Below are 19,891 nucleotides of genomic sequence, written 5' to 3' on the forward strand. Positions count from 1 at the left end.
ATGCACCTTGAACATTACGTGTTAAGTGCTCTGGGGAAAGAAAGAAAGCACTAACAGGGGTCCAGAAGAAATTTCAGGCTCTGTATTGAGAGACTAATGCCAAAAGCGCTAATTCCTGATTGCTTAGAGCCCTGGAGCAGTGCTCTCTGGCAGAAGTAGAGTACACGCCACAGATGGAATTTGAAATCTGTTAGCCATGTTAAAACATAAAAGGAGAAAAGGTGAAATTAATTTAAATAATACATTTTATTTAATACAGTGTATCCAGAAGCATTAACATTGCAGCATGTACTCAATATAAACATTTTTAATGAGACATTTTGCATCCTTTAAAAAGATCATCCTAAGCTAGGCTTCAGCAATATGTGAATCGTGAACTTCCAGATGTTCAAGCAGGTTTTAGAAAAGGCAGAAGCACCAGAGATCAAATTGCCAACATCCGCTGGATCATGGAGAAAGCAAGAGAGTTCCAGAAAAACATCTATTTCTGCTTCATTGACTATGCCAAAGCCTTTGACTGTGTGGATCACAATAAACTGTGGAACATTCTGAAAGAGATGGGAATACCAGACCACCTGACCTGTTTCTCGAGAAACCTGTATGCAGGTCAGGAAGCAACAGTTAGAACTGGACATGGAACAACAGACTGGTTCCAAATAGGAAAATGAGTATGTCAAGGTTGTATATTGTCACCCTGCTTATTTAACTTATATGCAGAGTACATCATGTGGAATGCTGGGCTGGAAGAAGCACAAGCTGGAATCAAGATTGCCGGGAGAAATATCAATAACCTCAGATATGCAGATGATACCACCCTTATGGCAGAAAGTGAAGAGGAACTCAAAGGCCTTTTGATGAAAGTGAAAGAGGAGAGTGAAAAGGTTGACTTGAAGCTCAACATTCAGAAAACGAAGATCATGGCATCTGGTCCCATCACTTCATGGGAAATAGATGGGGAAACAATGGAAACAGCGTCAGACTTTATTTTTTTGGGCTCCAAAATCACTTCGAATGCTGATTGCAGCCATGAAATTAAAAGACGCTTGCTCCTTGGAAGGAAAGTTATGACCAGCCTAGATAGCATATTAAAAATCAGAGACATTACTTTGCCAACAAAGGTCCGTCTAGTCAAGGCAATGGTTTTTCCCGTGGTCATGTATGGATGTGAGAGTTGGACTGTGAAGAAAGCTGATCGCCGAAGAATTGATGCTTTTGAACTGTGGTGCTGGAGAAGACTCTTGAGAGTCCCTTGGACTGCGAGGAAATCCAACCAGTCCATTCTAGAGGAGATCAATCCTGGGTGTTCATTGGAAGGACTTATGCTAAAGCTGAAACTCCAATACTTTGGCCACCTCATGCGACGAGTTGACTCACTGGAAAAGAGTCTGATGCTGGGAGGGATTGGGGGTAGGAGGAGACGGGGACGGCAAAGAATGAGATGGCTGGATGGCATCACCGACTCGATGGATATGAGTTTGAGTGAACTCCGGGAGTTGGTGCTGGACAGGGAGGCCTGGCGTGCTGTGGTTCATGGGGTTGCAAAGAGTCGGACACGACTGAGTGACTGAGCTGAACTGAACTGAAATGTTTGAAGTTAGCTTGTTCTCTCCACTTACAGTGCATGTCACTCCTGGCTGGCCACATCGCTAGTGCCCAGGAGGTATGTATGGCTGATGGTTGCCATACTGGACAGCACAGCTCTGGGATTTGTTTGGTCAACTAATAGAATCTGCACTTAGGAAAAGGAATATTTGCGTTATTTATTTAATTATGGTCTTGGTTGTGGCACATGGAATCTTTGGTTGCAGCATGCAGGATCTAGTTCCCCAACCAGGAATTGAACCCGGGCCCCCTGCATTGCGAGTGCGGAATCTTAGCTACTGGACCCCCAGGGAAGTCCCAGCATCTGCATGTTGGAGGGGAGCATTTGTACTCACAGGGCCTGTGACTCGCTGTGACAGCCAGTGAGGTGCAGAGTGGAGCTAGAGCTCGGGTCTCCTCTCCACTGGAAGCAGGAGACACTTGAATTTGGTGAGTGTCTGCTGTGTCCCGGCACTGTCCCAGACACTCAACCCTTGTTGTTCTGTTGAATTTTCAGTGGTAGATGGATAGTATATGTATTTTTACACAGGAAGTAGCAGAGACCCAGAGAGGCCAAGCAACTTACTCAAGGCTGCACGGTCAGAGCTGGAGTTGGAATTTGGACCAGGGCTTGCTGATTCCAGAGCCGTCCATTCACCTGTCTGTTTCCCTCTGTATAGAGAAAGAAAATCTGCACACAGCATAGCAGTCAGGCCAAGTGCTCAAAGAAAGCTACTAGGTACAAGAGGGGTGCCATGGCTGGCCTGTTCAACAAGGGCTTCGGGACATGGGTTCAGAAGGTCTGGGGCTGCTTTGTTAAGGTGATGTGTGTGTGTATAAACACATTCCTTCTAATCCCAGGTTCTTAAACCAGTGGGGGATGGGACTGGTGATAGTGGAGGCTGGTGGTGGTGGTGGGGAAGCCCATGATGGGCAGTCATTGTAGAGGCCAGCATGCTGGGCCCTGCTCCCGCTGCCACCTGGGAATGTCGGGCACTTCAAGAGGCTCCGAGCAGCTGAGACTTTCTGCTTGGAGAAACCCCAAGAATTTGGGGAGGCTGGGATTGGGCAAGTTCTTGAATGCATGTGTGCGTTCATGCCCTCACTCACTCAGCAAATATTTATTGACTATGTGCTCTGAGCTGGAATTATTATGTGTTACCTTTTCCCTGGAAGATCCAGCCCATCAGCCTGTTTAGACCCCATGGCGATTCTCTGAAGTACTGAGTTATCCCATTTCACAGTGCAGTGAGCTGAGGCCCCAAGAGGAGAGAGCTCGTGCAGGATGGCTACTGAACGGCGGACACAGGCCCTCAGAAATGAGGGGTTTGGGTTTTGTGTGTTTGACTTTCTGTCTGCCTGTCTGCCTACCCAGCAGGCAGTCATTGAGCTCCTATATGCCAGGCATTGAGCTATGTTTCCAGATTTCTTCGGTCTGGTGTGCAGTGTCATGTGTTCTATCTGAGAGCAATCATGAAGCTACCAGAGGTTGAGTAGTGGCTGACGTCTGCTGTGTGCCAGGCATGGTCACCATCAACCTCGGGGATTCCTCCCAGTGCTGATGGGAAGAGAAGGCCACTGAGATGCAGAGACACGGCACCTTCTGAGGTCCTACACCTCAGGGGGAGCTGGGATTTCAATCCCAGCTGGTCTCTCCAGAGCCCTGATTCAGCCCCTCCACCTCACTGCCTCTCTGTGACCAGGGTGCCAGGACTGATCCCAAAGTGAAGCCGAGCTTCCCCTGTCCCTTCTTGTGCCACCTTGTCTGGTCTTCTGTTTTACCAGCTGTAAAGTTGGGGCAGGAACAGCCAGCCCATCCTCTGCAGGAGGAGATGCTGCTTCTTTCAGAAGCTGCTTGGCTAAGAAAACTGTATTACACGAGAGGTGCAGTGTGTGAGAGCCCCACCAGAGCAGGCCTTTGTCCCTCCTGTCTGGCTTCTTCCTTCCTGATGACCGGCAACTTCAGAGAGTGGTCCTGGAGCACCGAGCTGCAGGGAGCATGGTCCACACTGCTGGCCATCTGAGAGGTTCCATACTTTAGAGATGTGGAAGACTGGAAGGTATCAAGCCAACCATTCACTTCGCGGGGAGGGGCTGGAGGAGCCAAGTCCTAGAGACACCAGCCATAAAGACTTTACATCAGAGATACTTGAGCATGGGTCTCCTTCCCTGTCTGAGCAGCACGTTCCCGGGCTGGGAGCCCCAGCATGAGCCTCACAGTACCTCTCGGGAAGTGAATACTAAGGATTAAACCACCTGATATGTGAATGTCTCTCTCCCCACTGCCCCTTCCTGGGGGCTTGGAGAGGAACCACCTCACCATCTACCCTTTCCTGAGACAGACAGTCGAGGAACATTTACACCGCATGGCATGGCGTTTAGCCCCCCGGGAATCTGCATGCTCCCCCACAGGCAAGACAGAGGGGATCAGTGCTGGAACAGGAGGGGTGCTGGGGGCAAGAAGCCAGGGGAGAGCCCAGCCCAGGTCCCTGCACCTGCGTTTACCTGCTGTGTGAACTTGGGGCAAAGCCCTAGTGACTATATGGAGGTTGGTGGTTACACCAAGAGGCCCGACTGGTGGCCCTTGCAGAAGGTTTGTGTGAATCAAGTAACAGTACAGAGTAACCCGGAAGCATGTGCCTTCAGTGTAAGACAGGCTTTTTAAAAATCCTTAACGAGCTGCTGACCCCCTCCAATCATTACTCTGCTGCTGCTGCTAAGTCGCTTCAGTCATGTCCAACTCTGTGCAACCCCATAGACGGCAGCCCACAAGGCTCCTCTGTCCCTAGGATTCTCCAGGCAAGAATACTGGAGTGGGTTGCCATTTTGTTCTCCAAAATCATTACTCTAAGACAGCCTTTTATTTTCTCTCCTTCCAATGAAGCCCACCTTGATTTGGGCAAAAGTCAGCCTCCCTGTAACTTTCACTGCACCTGAGAATAGCCTACCAGTGAGTCTTCTGGCCTGGGGGACCTTCTGCTGTGTCCCCTGGGACTTCTCCTTGCAGAGCATCATCAGCTTCCTCATCTGTTCCTTCTCTGACCCATGTTTTAAACTTCCTCACCCTCTGGTCCCTCCCATTTAAACGCTGTGCTGCTTGTTGATGGCCCAATCCAGTGTCACACCCAGGACAGGACTTAACAGCCCAGCCCAAGTAGCAGAGATCATAGCCATCCTGCCCTAGGGTCTTTGCCCCCCTCCAGGCAGGCCCTGTCTGACTTCATGGAAGGGTGAATGAAGTGGCATTTGCTGAGCTGCTGGTGGGATTAGGGACAGCCCTCCCGGACCTCTTCTCTTCTTGCCAGAGAAAACCCATGTCACATTCAGCCCGTTTGAGCACTTCCAGGCTTATAGCTGCCATCTTCCACACTCCAGCTTGTTTGCCCCAGATGCCAATATTATGTTGCTGTTTTTTTTTTTTTTTCCGTGAAAACTTAATTGGAATTTTAATGTACTTTTGGAGGAGTGGGCTGCATTTCCATTTGCCTCTAAAAACAATGAGAAGGAAAACAAAGTGGAATCTTACAGCCAGAAATTACGGAGCCAAATCTGAAATTAATTTACAAAGTCATTAGTATTTTCCATTTGTGAACCCCATACCAAATATAAGTACAGTTCGTTGTGATTAAGTACAAATTAGAAAATTAGAAGAGAGGTAGAAGGACGTCCAGGGACAAACATACAAAACTAGCAGAAGCAGATGGGTGTGTGTGTTGGGGGCGGAGTGGTGTTGGGAGGGACGGGTGTGACACCCAGGACTTGCTCTGGTTTTCACTCAAGTCTGAGTTTGGGAGAGCAAAACAGACTCCCAGAAGAGAGCCCTTTCCAGCAACTTGAAAGCTGGCAGGGATCATTGGGATGATCTGTTCTAACCTTCTCATTTTCTCAATGAGGCAACTGAGAGACTCACGGACGGTAAGTGACTTGTTTGAGGTCACACAGCCGGGAATGCCAGCGCTGAGACCAGAGTCCCGACTCCAGTGCTCTGGCTGCCTCTGCCTCCTGGGAGCTTGTGCTTCAGCCTTTCGTGCACCTGTTCTGGGCTCTTGTCTAAAGCGGCACCTTGTTAGAGTGGAGGGAAGGGAACCCTCTGTTCAGGGCCGCCCTCTTTGTGCACTTGGTTCAGATTGCTGCTGCATACTGCATGCCATGCTGATTCAAGGGAGAACACAGTGGTTTCTCCCTTGAAGGAGCCTGGTTATTCCCCCTAGCTCACCCCAGGCCAAGCCCCAGCCCTACACGTTAGAATCTGCTGCTCTGGGAGAGAAGTCAGCCTGTGGTTAATTAGCAGGGAATGCGTGTCAGGGTTTCGATGTTTGTAGCAGGACCTCTTCCTGCACCTCCCTAAGCTTGGATGAACTGGGGCATTTTTTTTGTTTGTTTGGCTGTGCCTGTTCTTAGTTATGGCACATAGGATCTTCTGCCTTCGTTGTGACATGTGGGACCTTTTTGCTTTTTTAGTTGCAGCATTCAAACTCTTATTTGTAGCATGTAGGATCTCGTTTCCCAATCAGGGGTCGAACTCGGGCCCCCTGCATCTGGAGCATGGAGTCTTAGCTGCTGGAGCACCAGGGAAGTCCCTGAACTGGGGCTTTGAGATGTCCCTGAGTCACCAGAGACTTTCTGAATGCTGTCTCCCAGACCTATTTGAAGTGAAGCCTGTGATGTCATCTCCCCGGTCCCACTCCCTCACATGTGTGTGTTACTTACACATGCAGACCCCAAGTTGACAGAACAGCTCTAAGAAAAGCCACTTGTGAGAGTTCCCTGTCTGTTGTTTTCCTTGCTAACTGGATGTCTTAAAGTGTGGAAGGGACCCTTCCTTCAAGGTGCCCAGCTCTTTCCTGGGTGGACGCTCAACCCCACCCCAGCCTCTCGGGCTTCCTCTCCACCCCTGACACCTGTAGGGTACTGTGGGGGCTGTGAGAGCACAAAAGGCACAACTCCTGCTCTCAAAGAATCTCAAATCTAGGTGCCGGGAGAAACTGTGTTGACCTGGAGTTGTTAAGGACTATTGTGTCGATGATAGATACTGCCCGTGACCATGCCAGGTCCCATTCTAAGAGCTGTGGGTGTGTTATTGCACCCAGCCCTCCGAGCGATCATGCGAGATGGAGCCACCGTTCTTTATTTTACAGAAGAGGACCCTGAGGTTTAAAGAGGTGATGGTAGATGAGCCTTCCAAGCCATCTGCCTTTCAGAACCTCCCAGTGTTGCCCTGGGGAAGATGTGTCCCCAGAAGGTGGCGCTGTCCTAGGAGTGTGAGTGTGGGGAGATGCTGGGGATGGAGCTGGCACGGTTTTGGAGCTGCAGAGACAAGACAGCAGGGAAGGGCTGTGTTTGGGAAAGGCTTCTTGTCCCATGGCTTGGTGATCTGGGCTCTGACCCTGTGAGGGTGACATGTAGGTTAGTAGGGGAGGGAGGGGGACTCCACAGAGAATAACTTCAACTGAGGGTAAGAAAGATGGGGCCGCATGAATCTCTCTTACCCCTGAGCTCAGACTGCCTTTTTCGGCTCTTCTTGCTGAGTGCCTGACCTTGGACCAGTGATCGACCCCTCGGAAGTTCAGTTTCCTCCTCTTGAAAAGAAGGGGTCACAATAGCCTTCTTTGTTGTTAAACCTTAGATGAGCTGATACCCCAGACCAGACACCAAGTAGGCCATCTCTCAATAATAGTTTTCATTTTCCCTTACACTCATTTGTTTAAAAAAGAAAACAAAATTTTTTTTCTCCTATGATAACAAAAATTTTAGAAGGCAGAGACAAGTTAATATGTTGTGTATATACTCTCAGGCCAAGAATTTGCTAAGTATTTACATACCAGCGGACTTTGAACTTTGATTTTTTCAGCTGGCTCTGCTGATTCAGACACCCTCTCCAAGTGGCCGGAGGTGATTCGTTGCCTTGGTCTATTGTTGTTGGGGTTTTGTGAGTGTGTTTTCATGATACAAAAATTGGAAACATAAAAGCTACAGGTACACTGTATCTTGCTTATGAACCTTCCACTGGATATAACGAGTGTTAATACTTTTCCTTGTTTACTTCAGATACCGGTAATGTCTTATTTCTTTATTAAAAGCCAAAACCCTAAAGCTACTCTGCTAAAGGCTTCTGTTACCCCACCGCCGCCTATTCTTCTCCCTTCTCCTTCTCACAGGTGTTTACTCTCTGAATTTGGTGTGTGTCCTTCCCAGCCTGGACTTTGTAGTGTTTTGTTTGTAAAGCCGAGTAACTCCATTGGAATGTGTTTGAACCACCAAATGATCAGCATTTGGAAGAAGACTGAATACCTAGGACGAGGGCAGCAGCTTCAGAGAGAGAGCAAGTCTGCCCGCCCCCGAATCGTTATTTATATTAAATTCCAAAATTACAAATCCTTTGCCTTGGATTTAAAACTTGACCCTGCCTCCATGCTTAATTGCAGATAAATTCAAACTTGTGCCATCTGGAGCTCCCAGGGTCATCTGGACCTTTCATGTGAGTAAATACATTCTGGAGTCTATTATTAGAGCAGGTTTTTTGGCTTTTTTCTTTAATGCTTCCTCTCACCACCCCACCCCACCCCCATCACAACTGTAATGTATACTTATTGTAGAGAATTCAGAACATACACAGAAGATGAAAATTGCCCACTGCCCTGCTCATCTGACCACCCCCCACCCATAGAACTGTGTCCTTCTCTGTCTTTTACCCACCCCTACAAGGGTAGAAAATTGGAAGTCACTGGGTCCCCCAAGTAGGGCCAGCACCATGGACTCAGGGTTTCCTAGTGAGTAATGGTCCATCCTCCACTTACAATAGGGTCTGTGTCCCCAAGGTGAGAGAAGCAGTCATCTGCCCTTAGGTCAGGTCAGTGACCTGGTTGGGAATGGAAGGCCATCTCCTGGTGGCTGAAGGTGTTTTCCTACCATGTCTGCTCTTTATGCTGAAGTCTGATCCTGGCCCTGATCCAGGCATGATGACAAGCATCCAGCAAAGGGGAGAGGTCCCCCTTTCTCTTCAGGGAAACGGGGAGGTAGCCACAGACAATGGCTGGACCTTTGACCACCTTTCCTGAAAACATCTTGGACATTTTTCATTTTAGCATTTTAAACTGGATGTGAGTCGTTTTAATACCTCGGCCGTTTTCTGTGTGTTATAGTTAAACTGTTCTTGACTTCTTCCTTGTTTGTGTTTTTGAACAAATTACTTTCATTAGCATCCGCTGCTCTTTGTGCAATTTATCACAAAACTTGCTTCAGTCTTTGCTTACTTGCTTTCCTTTGTTTGGTACTGATTTTAATTTTTGCCATTTTGGAATTTTCTTTTGTGCCATTATAGCCACCAAGTCCAGTTTTCCTGTGCATATCTGAATTATTAGATTTTTGTCCACCAGTTTTTAGTCAATGACTTTCATTGCCTATAGTTTTCACTGCTTCCAGTTTTATTTTGTGCTGAACTTTTTACTCTGGAGCCTATTTTTTCTCCTGGATTGATTTTTTTCAGTTTTTCAGTGTTGCCAGTTTACTTTTTATCTTCAACAAATTAAAGTATTTGTGATGATAGCCATTACTAGTTTTATTTGGGATTGATTATGTTGTTCAGTTGCTAAGTCATGTCCAATTCTTTGCAACCCCATGAACTGCAGCCTGCTAGGCTTCTCTGTCCTTCCTATCTCCCAGAGTTTGTTCAAACTCGTATCCATTGAGTCGGTGATGCCATCCAACCATCTCATCCTCTCTCACCCCCTTCTCCTTCTGCCTTGCCTTTCCCAGCATCAGGGTCTTTTCCAGTGAGTCGGCTCTTTGGGACTGATTATTTCTGTCTAATTTTTCGTGGTCATTTGGTCAGAGTGCCTGTGGGAATTGGAGTGATGGGTCAAAATGTATTCTTTCTTAAAGAGTTTGAAATACGCTTACAAACTGGGGCTCTCGCTCTCTCTTCTCCTTTCTGGATATCACTAAAGCTTTCCTCTTGGCAGCAGAGAAAGTGAAAGCTATTAGGGATCAGACTTCTCCTGGGGAGGGCTGTGTTGTCTCCCTCACCACATTCCTTGCCTTCTGCTCTGTGACCTCCCAAGTTCACCAGCGCCTGTTGCCTGCTCGGATGGGGCAGCTCCAGGCTGCTGTGCTGGAAGCACAGTGGCTGGGGGTCAGGCACCCCACCCCGGGACAAGTCCCCTCAGAGTCTCCTTTGGGGGCTGGTCTCTCTGTCCGTCCACAGGGCTGCTGGCTGTCAGAAGTCTTCCAGCTTTATCCTTCCCTGGGTGGGGATGAAATGCTCCGACTGTCAGGAAGCCACAGTTCCTGCAGGAAACCCCCTGCGTGACAGAAGCAGAGTCATTGCTCATGACCCTCGGCTGGGTTCCAGTCCCTGAGCCCTGGCTCCGCCACATGACATCAAGGCTGAGCTGCCATTGCGGCGGAGCTTGTGGGGAGCCTGCTAGCGAGGGTGGCTATTCGTTCTTTCCAGCCATGGCTGCTCAGAGTTGCTCCCCAGGACAGTGGCAGGCAGGGGAGCCGAACTCAGTGAGAGTAAACGTCTCCCTCCCCTCAAAGGAAAAGCCCCTGCTCCGCCTCTCTGGGCAGCTGGAATGCTGCTCTGTGGGTCTGGGTATTTCTCTTCCTCCATCGAGCCCTCCTTTGATTTCCTGCCGTCTCCTTCAATTAGGTCTGTGACTGTTTTCAGATGGCCATTTGTATATACAAGTCATGTCAGGCATCATCATTTGTGTTTGATTAGATCAATAAAAGCAGCCCTGGCCAAAGGCCAGCGGAGAATTTATAAATACCCTTCAACTCTTCCCCGCCCTACAAGATGTTAAAACTCCATCCCGTTAACCCTCCCAACCCAGGCTCTGGCTAACATGATCAGGGAAAACATAAAATACCATTTCTTCGGATGCGTTTTCTCTTTATCCTCTTTGTAGAATTTGATCATTGTTTAAGCAACTATAGCTGATTCCCTGCCCACTTCAAAGCCAAGGCCCTTCCCTATGTCTATTTACAAAATTACCTTTGAGAGACTGAATGGGAACCCATTTCAATGTAGATTGTGCCTTCTGTTAGCTCTCTGTTGCTCAATAAAATGGGCTTGGGTATCTCTGAGGCAAGTGACCTAAGAAAACTTAAAAACAGATTTTGGCGGCCATGATTCCTCTGTAATGAGCCCACTTTGGAAAAGAAGAGGGTGAGGGACTTAAGTTCACATGGACCTTAAGGATTTTCAGAACACGATTTTCTTCTATTTGCTCACATGAGGGAGGGAAAAAATAAGCCTCAGATGCCTTGTGAGATCCAGTTACGTCAGGTTTTCGGATAAAATGTCAAGACAGCAGTGCTTGATTTCCGACCTTGCCTTGCCCCTCTGCACACTGTCTGCTCTTGCCAGAATTTTTATTAGGGAGAGGGAGCCGTTCTGCTACCCTCCTCCCTCAGGGAGATCATTCCCTCCCTGGCCTTTAACCCTTTAAAAATTGGAAAGGGAATACTTTGGTTTCAGGGTTAAATGCAAAGCCTCTCTCTCAGCCGAGGCTGCTTTGGAGGGGTGTTAGGAAATACTTAAGAATGTTTTATTCTGGGGCCCGGAGCCAGCTGGGTGTTGCTGTTCAGTTTGAAAAGGGGCTCACCTGCTTGCATTCCTGCAGCTCTGTCTTCGCAAAACATCCCCTCTGAAGCAAGGTATCTCCCTTGGCTATACTAAAGGCCCCCCAAATGTTGGATAACTAGATTTTTTTTAAACCCGGACCCAACCTCACTCAGTTAAAGGTTCAGTAAGTCTGTCTTTTCGTCAGCATGGGTGGAAGCCAGGCTCCTGGCCCCGACCAGTCAACGTTTTTGATCCAAGAGGGTAGAAGATTCTAGAAGAGATAATAAATACAAATTGATGACCTTAGATGACTTGTCTCACCATCAGGGCTACCATTTTCTCTTCTTCCCTAGTCTCCACTGAAAATAAAGTAGCCTTAGTTCTCCCTGTGATTTCAAGCAAGAGAAATGGTACCTGAGGCGGGGTTGTTACTCAGCTCCGTTCTCTGTTCTCTTTTCTCTCTCCCCCTGCCTGCCCCAAGTGTGGTCCTGGCCACACCTCCCCGCCTTCCCTGGCACTCAGTGTTGCAGATCCTCCAGGGCTAGCCACTGCCACAGCTTCGAGAAAGCCACCACGAGGCTCTGCAGGCTGTTTGAAGGCCTTCTTTGTGGAGTGAACCCCTCTGAAAGTCTGACATCTTCAGGATGGGAAACTGTAGAGATCAAGGTACTTTCCTTCTCAGGCCTTGGGTATTGAGTTCTTGGGTTGATCCAGGCAGGTCTAGAGCTGGCAGACGGTCCGGATAGCCATACAGTTTGTTACTCAAAGTGGGACTCTGCAAGTGAAAAGAGATGCATTTACTAATGACACGAGGACAGTGTGAATTGAACTGTCCCAAGTGAACGTTGTGTGATTGCCCTGCAAACGTCCCTTGGCCCTTCAGGTTCCATTTTGTTTTATAAGAAGCAGTGCTTCCCACATTGGAAGAACAGACGAGTTGCAGGCTCAGATGCTCCCAGGGACAGGCAGAAGGTAGGAGGCTGGGGCCTGGTGTCAAGACAGAGTGGCACTTGAGTCATTTCTCATCTAAAGGGGCATCGGTAACATGGCATCAGCCAAGGGTTGCCAGATCTTCTGATTTTTTTTTCAAGAGAAGCCAAAAATCTAGATTTACACATGAAATCTCCCAGTTTTTAAAAGTTGGCAACTAACTTAAAAATTTAAAAATCTCTGTGTAGTCCAAGCACAACATCTGTGGGCTGCTGCCTGTTTTCAACCTCCGGCCCAGACCAATTAATTGGTGGCTTTCTTCTGTGTCTCTGGATTCCGGCAGCGGGAAGTTTCTCAGGAAGTTGCTCAAATTGACCATGAGTGAAGTGGGGAAGAGGAGAGAGGCACTTGCCTTGACTTCAATGGAGCATTCATTTGCACAATAAATATTGAGCACCTGTTATGTTCAAAGCACTTTCTCTGTTATGCCATGTTTTTGGTTTAATATTTTGAGACAGCTGTCCTACTCATGCTGATAAGTTCTTTATATCGTGCGCTGTTATGGGTCCCTGCCTGTCCCCTGGGATTATAACCAGGATGGATGCAGTGGGGGAAATTCAAGAAGGGATGTAGGTGGAGAACCTGGGGCCCAGCTCTCAGGCCCTGGACAGTTCATTGGATGTCAGCTTAATGCAAAAGTCCTTAGGAGATGGTCTTCCTCTGAGGAAGGACCTGGGCATGACGACCTGGAGCAGAGAGTGCCCAGCCAAGGCCACTTGTTCTGCAAGGTCCCTGAATGTTGTTCTAAGAGCAGGAGGCAGAAATCACAGGGGAACAGGCTGCATTCAGCCCTGTGTTTGGCAGAACTTTCGAATGGAGTGCTGTATTCTGAGGCTGTTGGGTTAGAGGAGAACTGGGCATGGAACAACAGACTGGTTCCAAATTGGAAAAGGAGTACGTCAAGGTTGTATATTGTCACCCAGCTTATTTAACTTATATGCAGAGCACATCATGAGAAATGCTGGGCTGGAAGAAGCACAAGCTGGAATCAAGATTGCTGGGAGAAATATCAATAACCTCAGATACGAAGAATGACACCACCCTTATGGCAGAAAGTGAAGAAGAATTAAAGGGCCTCTTGATGAAAGTGAAAAGGAGAGTGAAAAAGTTGGCTTCAAACTCAACATTCAGAAAACTAAGATCATGGTATCTGGTCCCATCACTTAATGGCAAATAGATGGGGAATTAATGAAAACATTGAGAGACCTTTATTTTCTTGGGCTCCAGAATCACTGCAGATGGTGACTGCAGACTTGAAATTTAAAGATGATTGCTTCTTGGAAGTAAAGCTATGACCAACCTAGACAGCACATTGAAAAGGAGAGACATTACTTTGCCAACAAAGGTTCATCTATTCAAACCTATGGTTTTTCCAGTATGGACATGAAAGTTGGACTATAAAGAAAGCTGATTGCCCAAGAATTGATGCTTTTGAACTGTGGTGTTGGAGAAGACCCTTGAGAGTCCCTTGGACTGCAAGGAGATCCAACCAGTCCATCCTGAAGGAGATCAGTCCTGAATATTCATTGGAAGGACGGATGCTAAAGCTGAAACTCCAATACTTTGGACACCTGATGCGAAGAACTGACTCATTGAAAAAGACCCTGATGCTGGGAAAGATCAGGGAAGGCAATGGCAAGCCACTCCAGTACTCTTGCCTAGAAAATCCCATGGATGGAGGAGCCTGGTAGGCTGCAGTCCGTGGGGTCACTAAAGGGTCGGACACGACTGAGCGACTTCACTTTCACTTTTCACTTTCACACATTGGAGAAGGAAATGGCAACCCACTCCAGTGTTCTTGCCTGGAGAATCCCAGGGACAGGGGAGCCTGGTGGGCTTCCGTCTATGGGGTCACCCAGAGTCGGACACGACTGAAGTGACTTAGCAGCAGCAGCAGCAGCTGGGAAAGATTGAAGGCAGGAGAAGAAGGGGACAACAGAGGATGAGATGGTTGGATGGCATCACTGACTCGATGGACATGAGTTTCAGTGAACTCCGGGAGTTGGTGATGGACAGGGAAGCCTGCATGCTGCCATCCATGGGGTCTCAAAGAGTCGGACATGACTGAGTGACTGAACTGAACTGGGTTAGAGGACCTCTAAATTGGTCTTTGATTATCCAGAAAATCTAATACCTTGAGGCTGCCTCCTGCTTACCCACCAGATTCCTGGACCTTAAACTCTTTTTGTTTTTTCATTTTTATTGGGGTACAGTTGCTTTACAGTGTTGATAGTCTCTGCTCCACAGCAGAGTGAATCAGCTGTCTCTGTACATATATCCCCCTTTTTTTTGGATTTCCTCTCCATTTAGGTCACCACAGAGCAGTGAGTTGAGTTCCCTGAGCATACAGGAGACTCTCACTAGTTATCTATTTTATGCATAGTTTTAATAGTGTGTATATGTCAATCCCAATCTCCCAGTTCAACCTCCCACCTCCTTTCCCTGCTTGGTATCCATACGTTCGTTCTCTACATCTGCGTCTCTATTTCTGTTTTGCAAATAAGATCATCTGTACCGTTTTCTAGATCCCACACATATATGCGTGAATAAGTGATATTTGTTTTTTCCTTTGAGTTGACTTCACTTTGTATGACAGTCTCTACTTAATGCTTTTTTTCTGGTTTGTGATTCTTATTTCTGATGGGCTTCCAGCAGGTACTGGCTTATTTGTACTCTGGCAGTTGAACAAGGGGCCGGGTGCCCCAGAAAAGCCAGTTCAACTCTGATGAAAACAGATGCAGCTCTCCTGGGGCTGAGGGGCGGTGCAGGTGGGAGCAAGCTCTGGGAGGGTCTGTTCTTGATGCTGTGAAATGTCGCTCACGTATTCCGGTCTCCTGCACCGTGAGTTTTAAATTGGGGATGATACTACCTACCCCCAGGATTGTTTGAGACAACGAAGGCACAGAGAGCGTAAGTAACTTGCTCGCGGACACACAGCTGAGCTAGGAGGAGCCCAGTCCCAGACCAGATAGTTGACTTTCACTGTTCTCTCATCCATGATGCTAAACTGTTCCCTTTTTAATTTCCTTTGTGTGTGTGTGTGTTCATTCTTCTCTGTATCTCCCCCGCCCTTATTATTTCAGGACTATCAGCATTCAAATGTTTAAGAACTGGGGTTTTTCCCTGTGCACTTGCCAGAAATAGGAATTCATCACCATCCATGAACATTTGCAGAGCCTCCATGGTCTGTGTGGAATTATACTAGAAATACTCGACCCCAGGGCTGGGCTGGCGATGAACTCAGTCTGTCTGCAGAACGTTTGAGGGCATGTCACCAACAGGTGGGAAGGACTTGCCTTCAGGCCTGGCGGCCCTCTGTCTCTCACCACGTTAATGCTGGCCCCGCCTTTTCTTCCCGCCAGTGTCCGTCTTAAGTTCGCCAAGTGCTTTTGCTGCTGGCATGTCCTAGACGGTGTCAGTCGCTCAGTCGTGTTCAGCTCTCTGTGACCCCGTGGACTGTAGCCAGCCAGGCTTCTCTGTCCGTGGAATTCTCCAGGCAGGAATACTGGAATGGGTTGGCATTCCCTTCTCTAGGGGATCTTACCAACCCAGGAATTGAACCCGGGTCTCCTACATTGCAGGCAGATTCTTTACTGCCTGAGCCATGAGTGTCCTAGATAAGAGGTTTCCAAGTGATGTACTCTGATATACAGCCTTCCCACCCCCAAATCTCAGGCTTCTTGAGAGGAACAGAGTTTGTTTTGGAATGGGAGGTTGACAGAGGGGAGTCTGGAGGCCTGAGTGATTGTAGAGGCTGCCAATGTCTTAAGACATTTGAAAACCACCATGCTAAATTATGGTAAAGCTGTAGTGACCTCAAAATTTAAAGATTAAAAAAAAAAAAGCTGACAAAATAGTCTTGTGATGCTTGAAAGGACCCCTGCACGTCACCAGGTGGGCCCACCATGTTGAACATGAACACAGGGATGTGAGTCCGTGTGCAAGAAAGAGCTCGACACACGGCACACCCGGCAGTTTGCTCCTGGGTTTGAACATCCCCCCCACCATCATTTCTCTGGCATGTCCCTTTGCTCCGTGGATCACTCCTGGCCAGACCACACCCTGCACACACCCCAGTCCCCGCACTGCTGTGGCAGGGGTTGGAGTCTTTGTGTACAACTGATTCTCCAGTGCCAGCCTGAAGTTCTGAGACCTGCTCTGTGATGCTCTGAGGCTTTCCATTGATGAACAGCTCTTATGAGCAGTGTCTCAATTCATGGATCTGCACACAGTTTTATGTGAATAACTAGATAGTTAAGACGTTCAAGTACCAGAGAGGCCATCACTACTTTTTCAGCAAACTCATTAGTGTATATATATGTCACGCCTTTTTAGAACGTCATAATGTAGTCATTTTGCTTTCCTGTGTCAACACTGGCTTTTTTCAGTGTGTCATGCAGTAAACAGAGAGAGAGCTCTGACACTGTCTGTTGGAGCAATAGATGAGATATAATTGACATACGGTAAATGACCCTTATTGAAAGTGTGCAGTGTGATGGGTCTGACATATGTACACACATGAAACTATCGGCATGATCAAGATGAACGTGTCCTTCAAAGGATTCCTTCTGCCCATTTGTCCCTTTGCCTTCCTGTTCGCCTGCTGCCCCTCGGTCTCCAGGCAGCCACTGGTCTGCTGTCACTGTTCATCAGTTTAAACTGCCTAAAATTCTACACTAGTGAAACTGTACAGGGTGTCCTCCTTTTATTTGGTGTGGGGGGGGGATACTTTCATTCACATAGCATAATTATTTTCAGATTCTTTCATGTTTTTGCATGTTGCAATCATGAATTCCTTTTTATAACTGGGTAAGAGAGTTGGACTGTGAAGAAAGCTGATCGCCAAAGAATTGATGCTTTTGAACTGTGGTGTTGGAGAAGACTCTTGAGAGTCCCTTGTACCGCAAGGAGATCCAGCCAGTCCATTCTAAGGGAGATCGATCCTGGGTATTCATTGGAAGGACTGATGCTAAAGCTGAAACTGCAATACTTTGGCCACCTCATGAGACGAGTTGACTCACTGGAAAAGACTCTGATGCTGGGAAAGGTTGGGGGCGGGAGGAGAAGGGGACGACCGAGAATGAGATGGCTGGATGGCATCACTGACTCTGTGGACATGAGTTTGAGTGAACTCCGGGAGTTGATGCTGGACAGGGAGGCCTGGCATGCTGTGATTCATGGGGTCGCGGAGAGTCGGACACGACTGAGCGACTGAACTGAACTGAATATTTCACTGTATGGATATAATCAGGGGTTTTGCTCTTCATGTTTAAAAGCAAAGGATTTTAGCTGAGGCTGTCAAAAGTACGTGATCCATATAAAATATTATGTCCGAGGGGAAAATGTACACTCGGGTTTTCTCTCTTTTACTTTTTGTGTTAAAAATTTCTTACGGAGGAGTAGTTTTTTTCCCTTTTGAAAATGCCCTTTGAAAGAGCAAATATTGGTGTAGAATGCATTTGGCCCTCAATTTTCGCTTAATTAAATCAGTAATTATTTAGTGTTTCCTATTGGGACTTGGGAGCACAGAAGGACTTCACATCACAGCTAACAATGGATTTGCTCGTGAGGTTCTGACATCCTACCTGGGGTAGAACTGCGGTGCTTTTAGACACAGGGTGGTACCAGCTTGCCTTCTATAATCTTCTTAGTGGCCGATGCTGAATGTTGCATCAGGTACACCTTCCCTGCCTGTGATTCTTCCGTGACCAGGCATGGGGACAGACTCTGCAGTTTCCGCTGCAATTTCTGCAGTTCTATGATTCCTGCTCAGCGCATTCGTGCAGAGCGCAGGCAGGAAGTTAACATTGTGGATTCCCTCATCCTTGTAAAGCCACACACACAAGGCTGGGGTCGGAGTTGACCATGGGAGTTGAGTTCCTGGCACTTGGGCAGTCCCCAGCAGGAGCTAGAACAGAATGGTATTGCTGGGGTGTTGGAAATGTGTTCCTTTTTTCATTGTTCAGAGAAATTTGCCTGAAGGAAGTCTCTGTGTGAGAACAAAACAGTGAGCTGCTGATTAATAGTTAGTCACATTGTCGGAGAAGGGACCTTGGGCATATCTGGTCCAACCTTCCCGTTTTACAGATGAGAACTGAGGTTTGAGGAGCGGGAGTAACACACACACAGTCACTAAAGCAGGATTGGGACTTGAGGAACCCAGGCAACTGCTTCAGACCTTCACTCTCATGATCTCTGAGGATGGGAGTGTCAAGAAATGCCCGGCAAACTTGAGTGGACTTAGGAAGGAGGAAATTGTTCATCTCCTTAGTCTCTGCTCAAGGCTGCTGGTACCATGTAAAACACCACCACCATGGACAACGACATCAACTGGCCTCAGATGACGTTTCTATCATGTTCTCACATCAAAACTGGCCCTGGGAGATGAGACACCTTCCCTGAGGTCGCCCAGGTGGCAGAGAGAGGAGCCAGAGGTGGAACCTAGTTCCTGGTCCCCAGCCTCACCTTGTTCCCACCGTGTCTCCTTCAAGGCCGCTGAGTATGCCGGGCGCCAGCCTGATGCAATGGAAAGACCCTAGGCCTTTGTGTTTGCAGTTCAGAGCTTGACTGCTCTCCTGCTCGCTGTGTGACCTTGTGGAAGAATCTTAACCTTTCTGAACTTCATGGTCTTCTCTTACAAAACAGGGCCCTGTCCAGCAGCATAAAAGTATATAAGCATAAAGTGCTTAGCAAAGAACTTGCTTTAGGAAACAACTGATCGATGTTACCTCTGGAATGAAGGTGAGGCAGATATGGGAAACGCTAGCTGTGAAAAGAGAGCCTGGAAAGCAAAAATTAGGTCAGATTTGCACCAACTGCGGGGCGCCTTTGGCCCTGCTCCTGCACACTGACTCTTCAGTGGTGCACGGTTTGCTCCTTTAGTCCTTGAGCCTTTGCAAAGTTGAGCAAACTGAGGTGCTTGCTAAGTGCCTGGCCCTCAGTAGCTACAGACTGGGGCTGCTGGAGCATCTCCCTGCCTCTCCCAGTAGAGGCAGGGAGCAGTAGAGTGCATGCACCCACAGCGTTCCACACACCAGCTGAATGAAACAGGAAAAAATCCCGGCAAAGACCGGACATGGGAGGTGCTGTGCAGATCCAGGGTGGGTGGTCGCCAGTGGAGGTGAGTGATGGTGCTGGAGGTGGCTTGGCGTGGCACCTGGGCTGAGTGGGAATCAGTGCAGACTGGGCCGGGGGTGGAGAGGGGACAGCGTGTGTCTCATTTAGATGCCGCTTCAAGTCGTGCCCTGCCATTGTCCCGTAGATCATCTCCATGTAAATAATTGATGCTATGAGCAGGGGAAGGAGGAAACAAAGCCATTCACCTTACTGGGGAGACCAGGATCTGCCGAGTGTCAGGGTCAGACTGTTGAAGGGCCGTGAGGACAGAATTGGGTCCTTTTGCGGAGAAGTGGCTCTTCTTCTGCATCTCCACCCGCTTCCACCTGGTGCCCGAGCAGAGAACATCCGAGATCTTCTCAAAGCAGCCAAGATGACTCAGGAACTTGAGCCTGCCTGGTGCCGGAAGGCAGGCAGAGCCGGGGGGCACCCTATTGTGGGGCAAGAAGAGAACATCCGGGAAACTTTCCCCCACTGTCCGCCAGGCCTCCCTGAGTGGCCCCAGCCTCCCCTCCCGCCACCCTGCCCCTTCCAAGGAGCCTGCTTGAGAATTCAGTGATTCACTTCCCGTCTTCCACCCTTGTTTAATGTTCCCTCCATTGTTACCAAACAGTCCAGGCCCCGGTGGCAGGGGGT

At 48.2% G+C, this 19,891-nt stretch overlaps 1 protein-coding gene across 2 annotated transcripts in view; it reads left to right on the forward strand.

Moving 5' to 3' along the window:
- Positions 1–19,891, forward strand: part of SMAD3 (SMAD family member 3) — a 129,252-nt gene that overhangs the window by 64,286 nt on the left and 45,075 nt on the right. The window contains exon 2 of one of the 2 annotated variants that reach the window (XM_055436105.2): positions 8,007–8,059. The exons of the other annotated variant lie outside the window; for it this stretch is intronic. Within the exon in view, the coding sequence (XP_055292080.1) occupies positions 8,058–8,059 (2 nt within the window). The 5' untranslated portion in view covers positions 8,007–8,057. The remainder of the gene's footprint in view (positions 1–8,006; positions 8,060–19,891) is intronic. 2 annotated transcript variants of the gene reach the window in all.

The sequence above is a fragment of the Moschus berezovskii genome, chromosome 9, assembly GCF_049115385.1.
Source record: "Moschus berezovskii isolate FMDL1 chromosome 9, NW_MosBer_1.0, whole genome shotgun sequence".
Taxonomy (NCBI): domain Eukaryota; kingdom Metazoa; phylum Chordata; class Mammalia; order Artiodactyla; family Moschidae; genus Moschus; species Moschus berezovskii.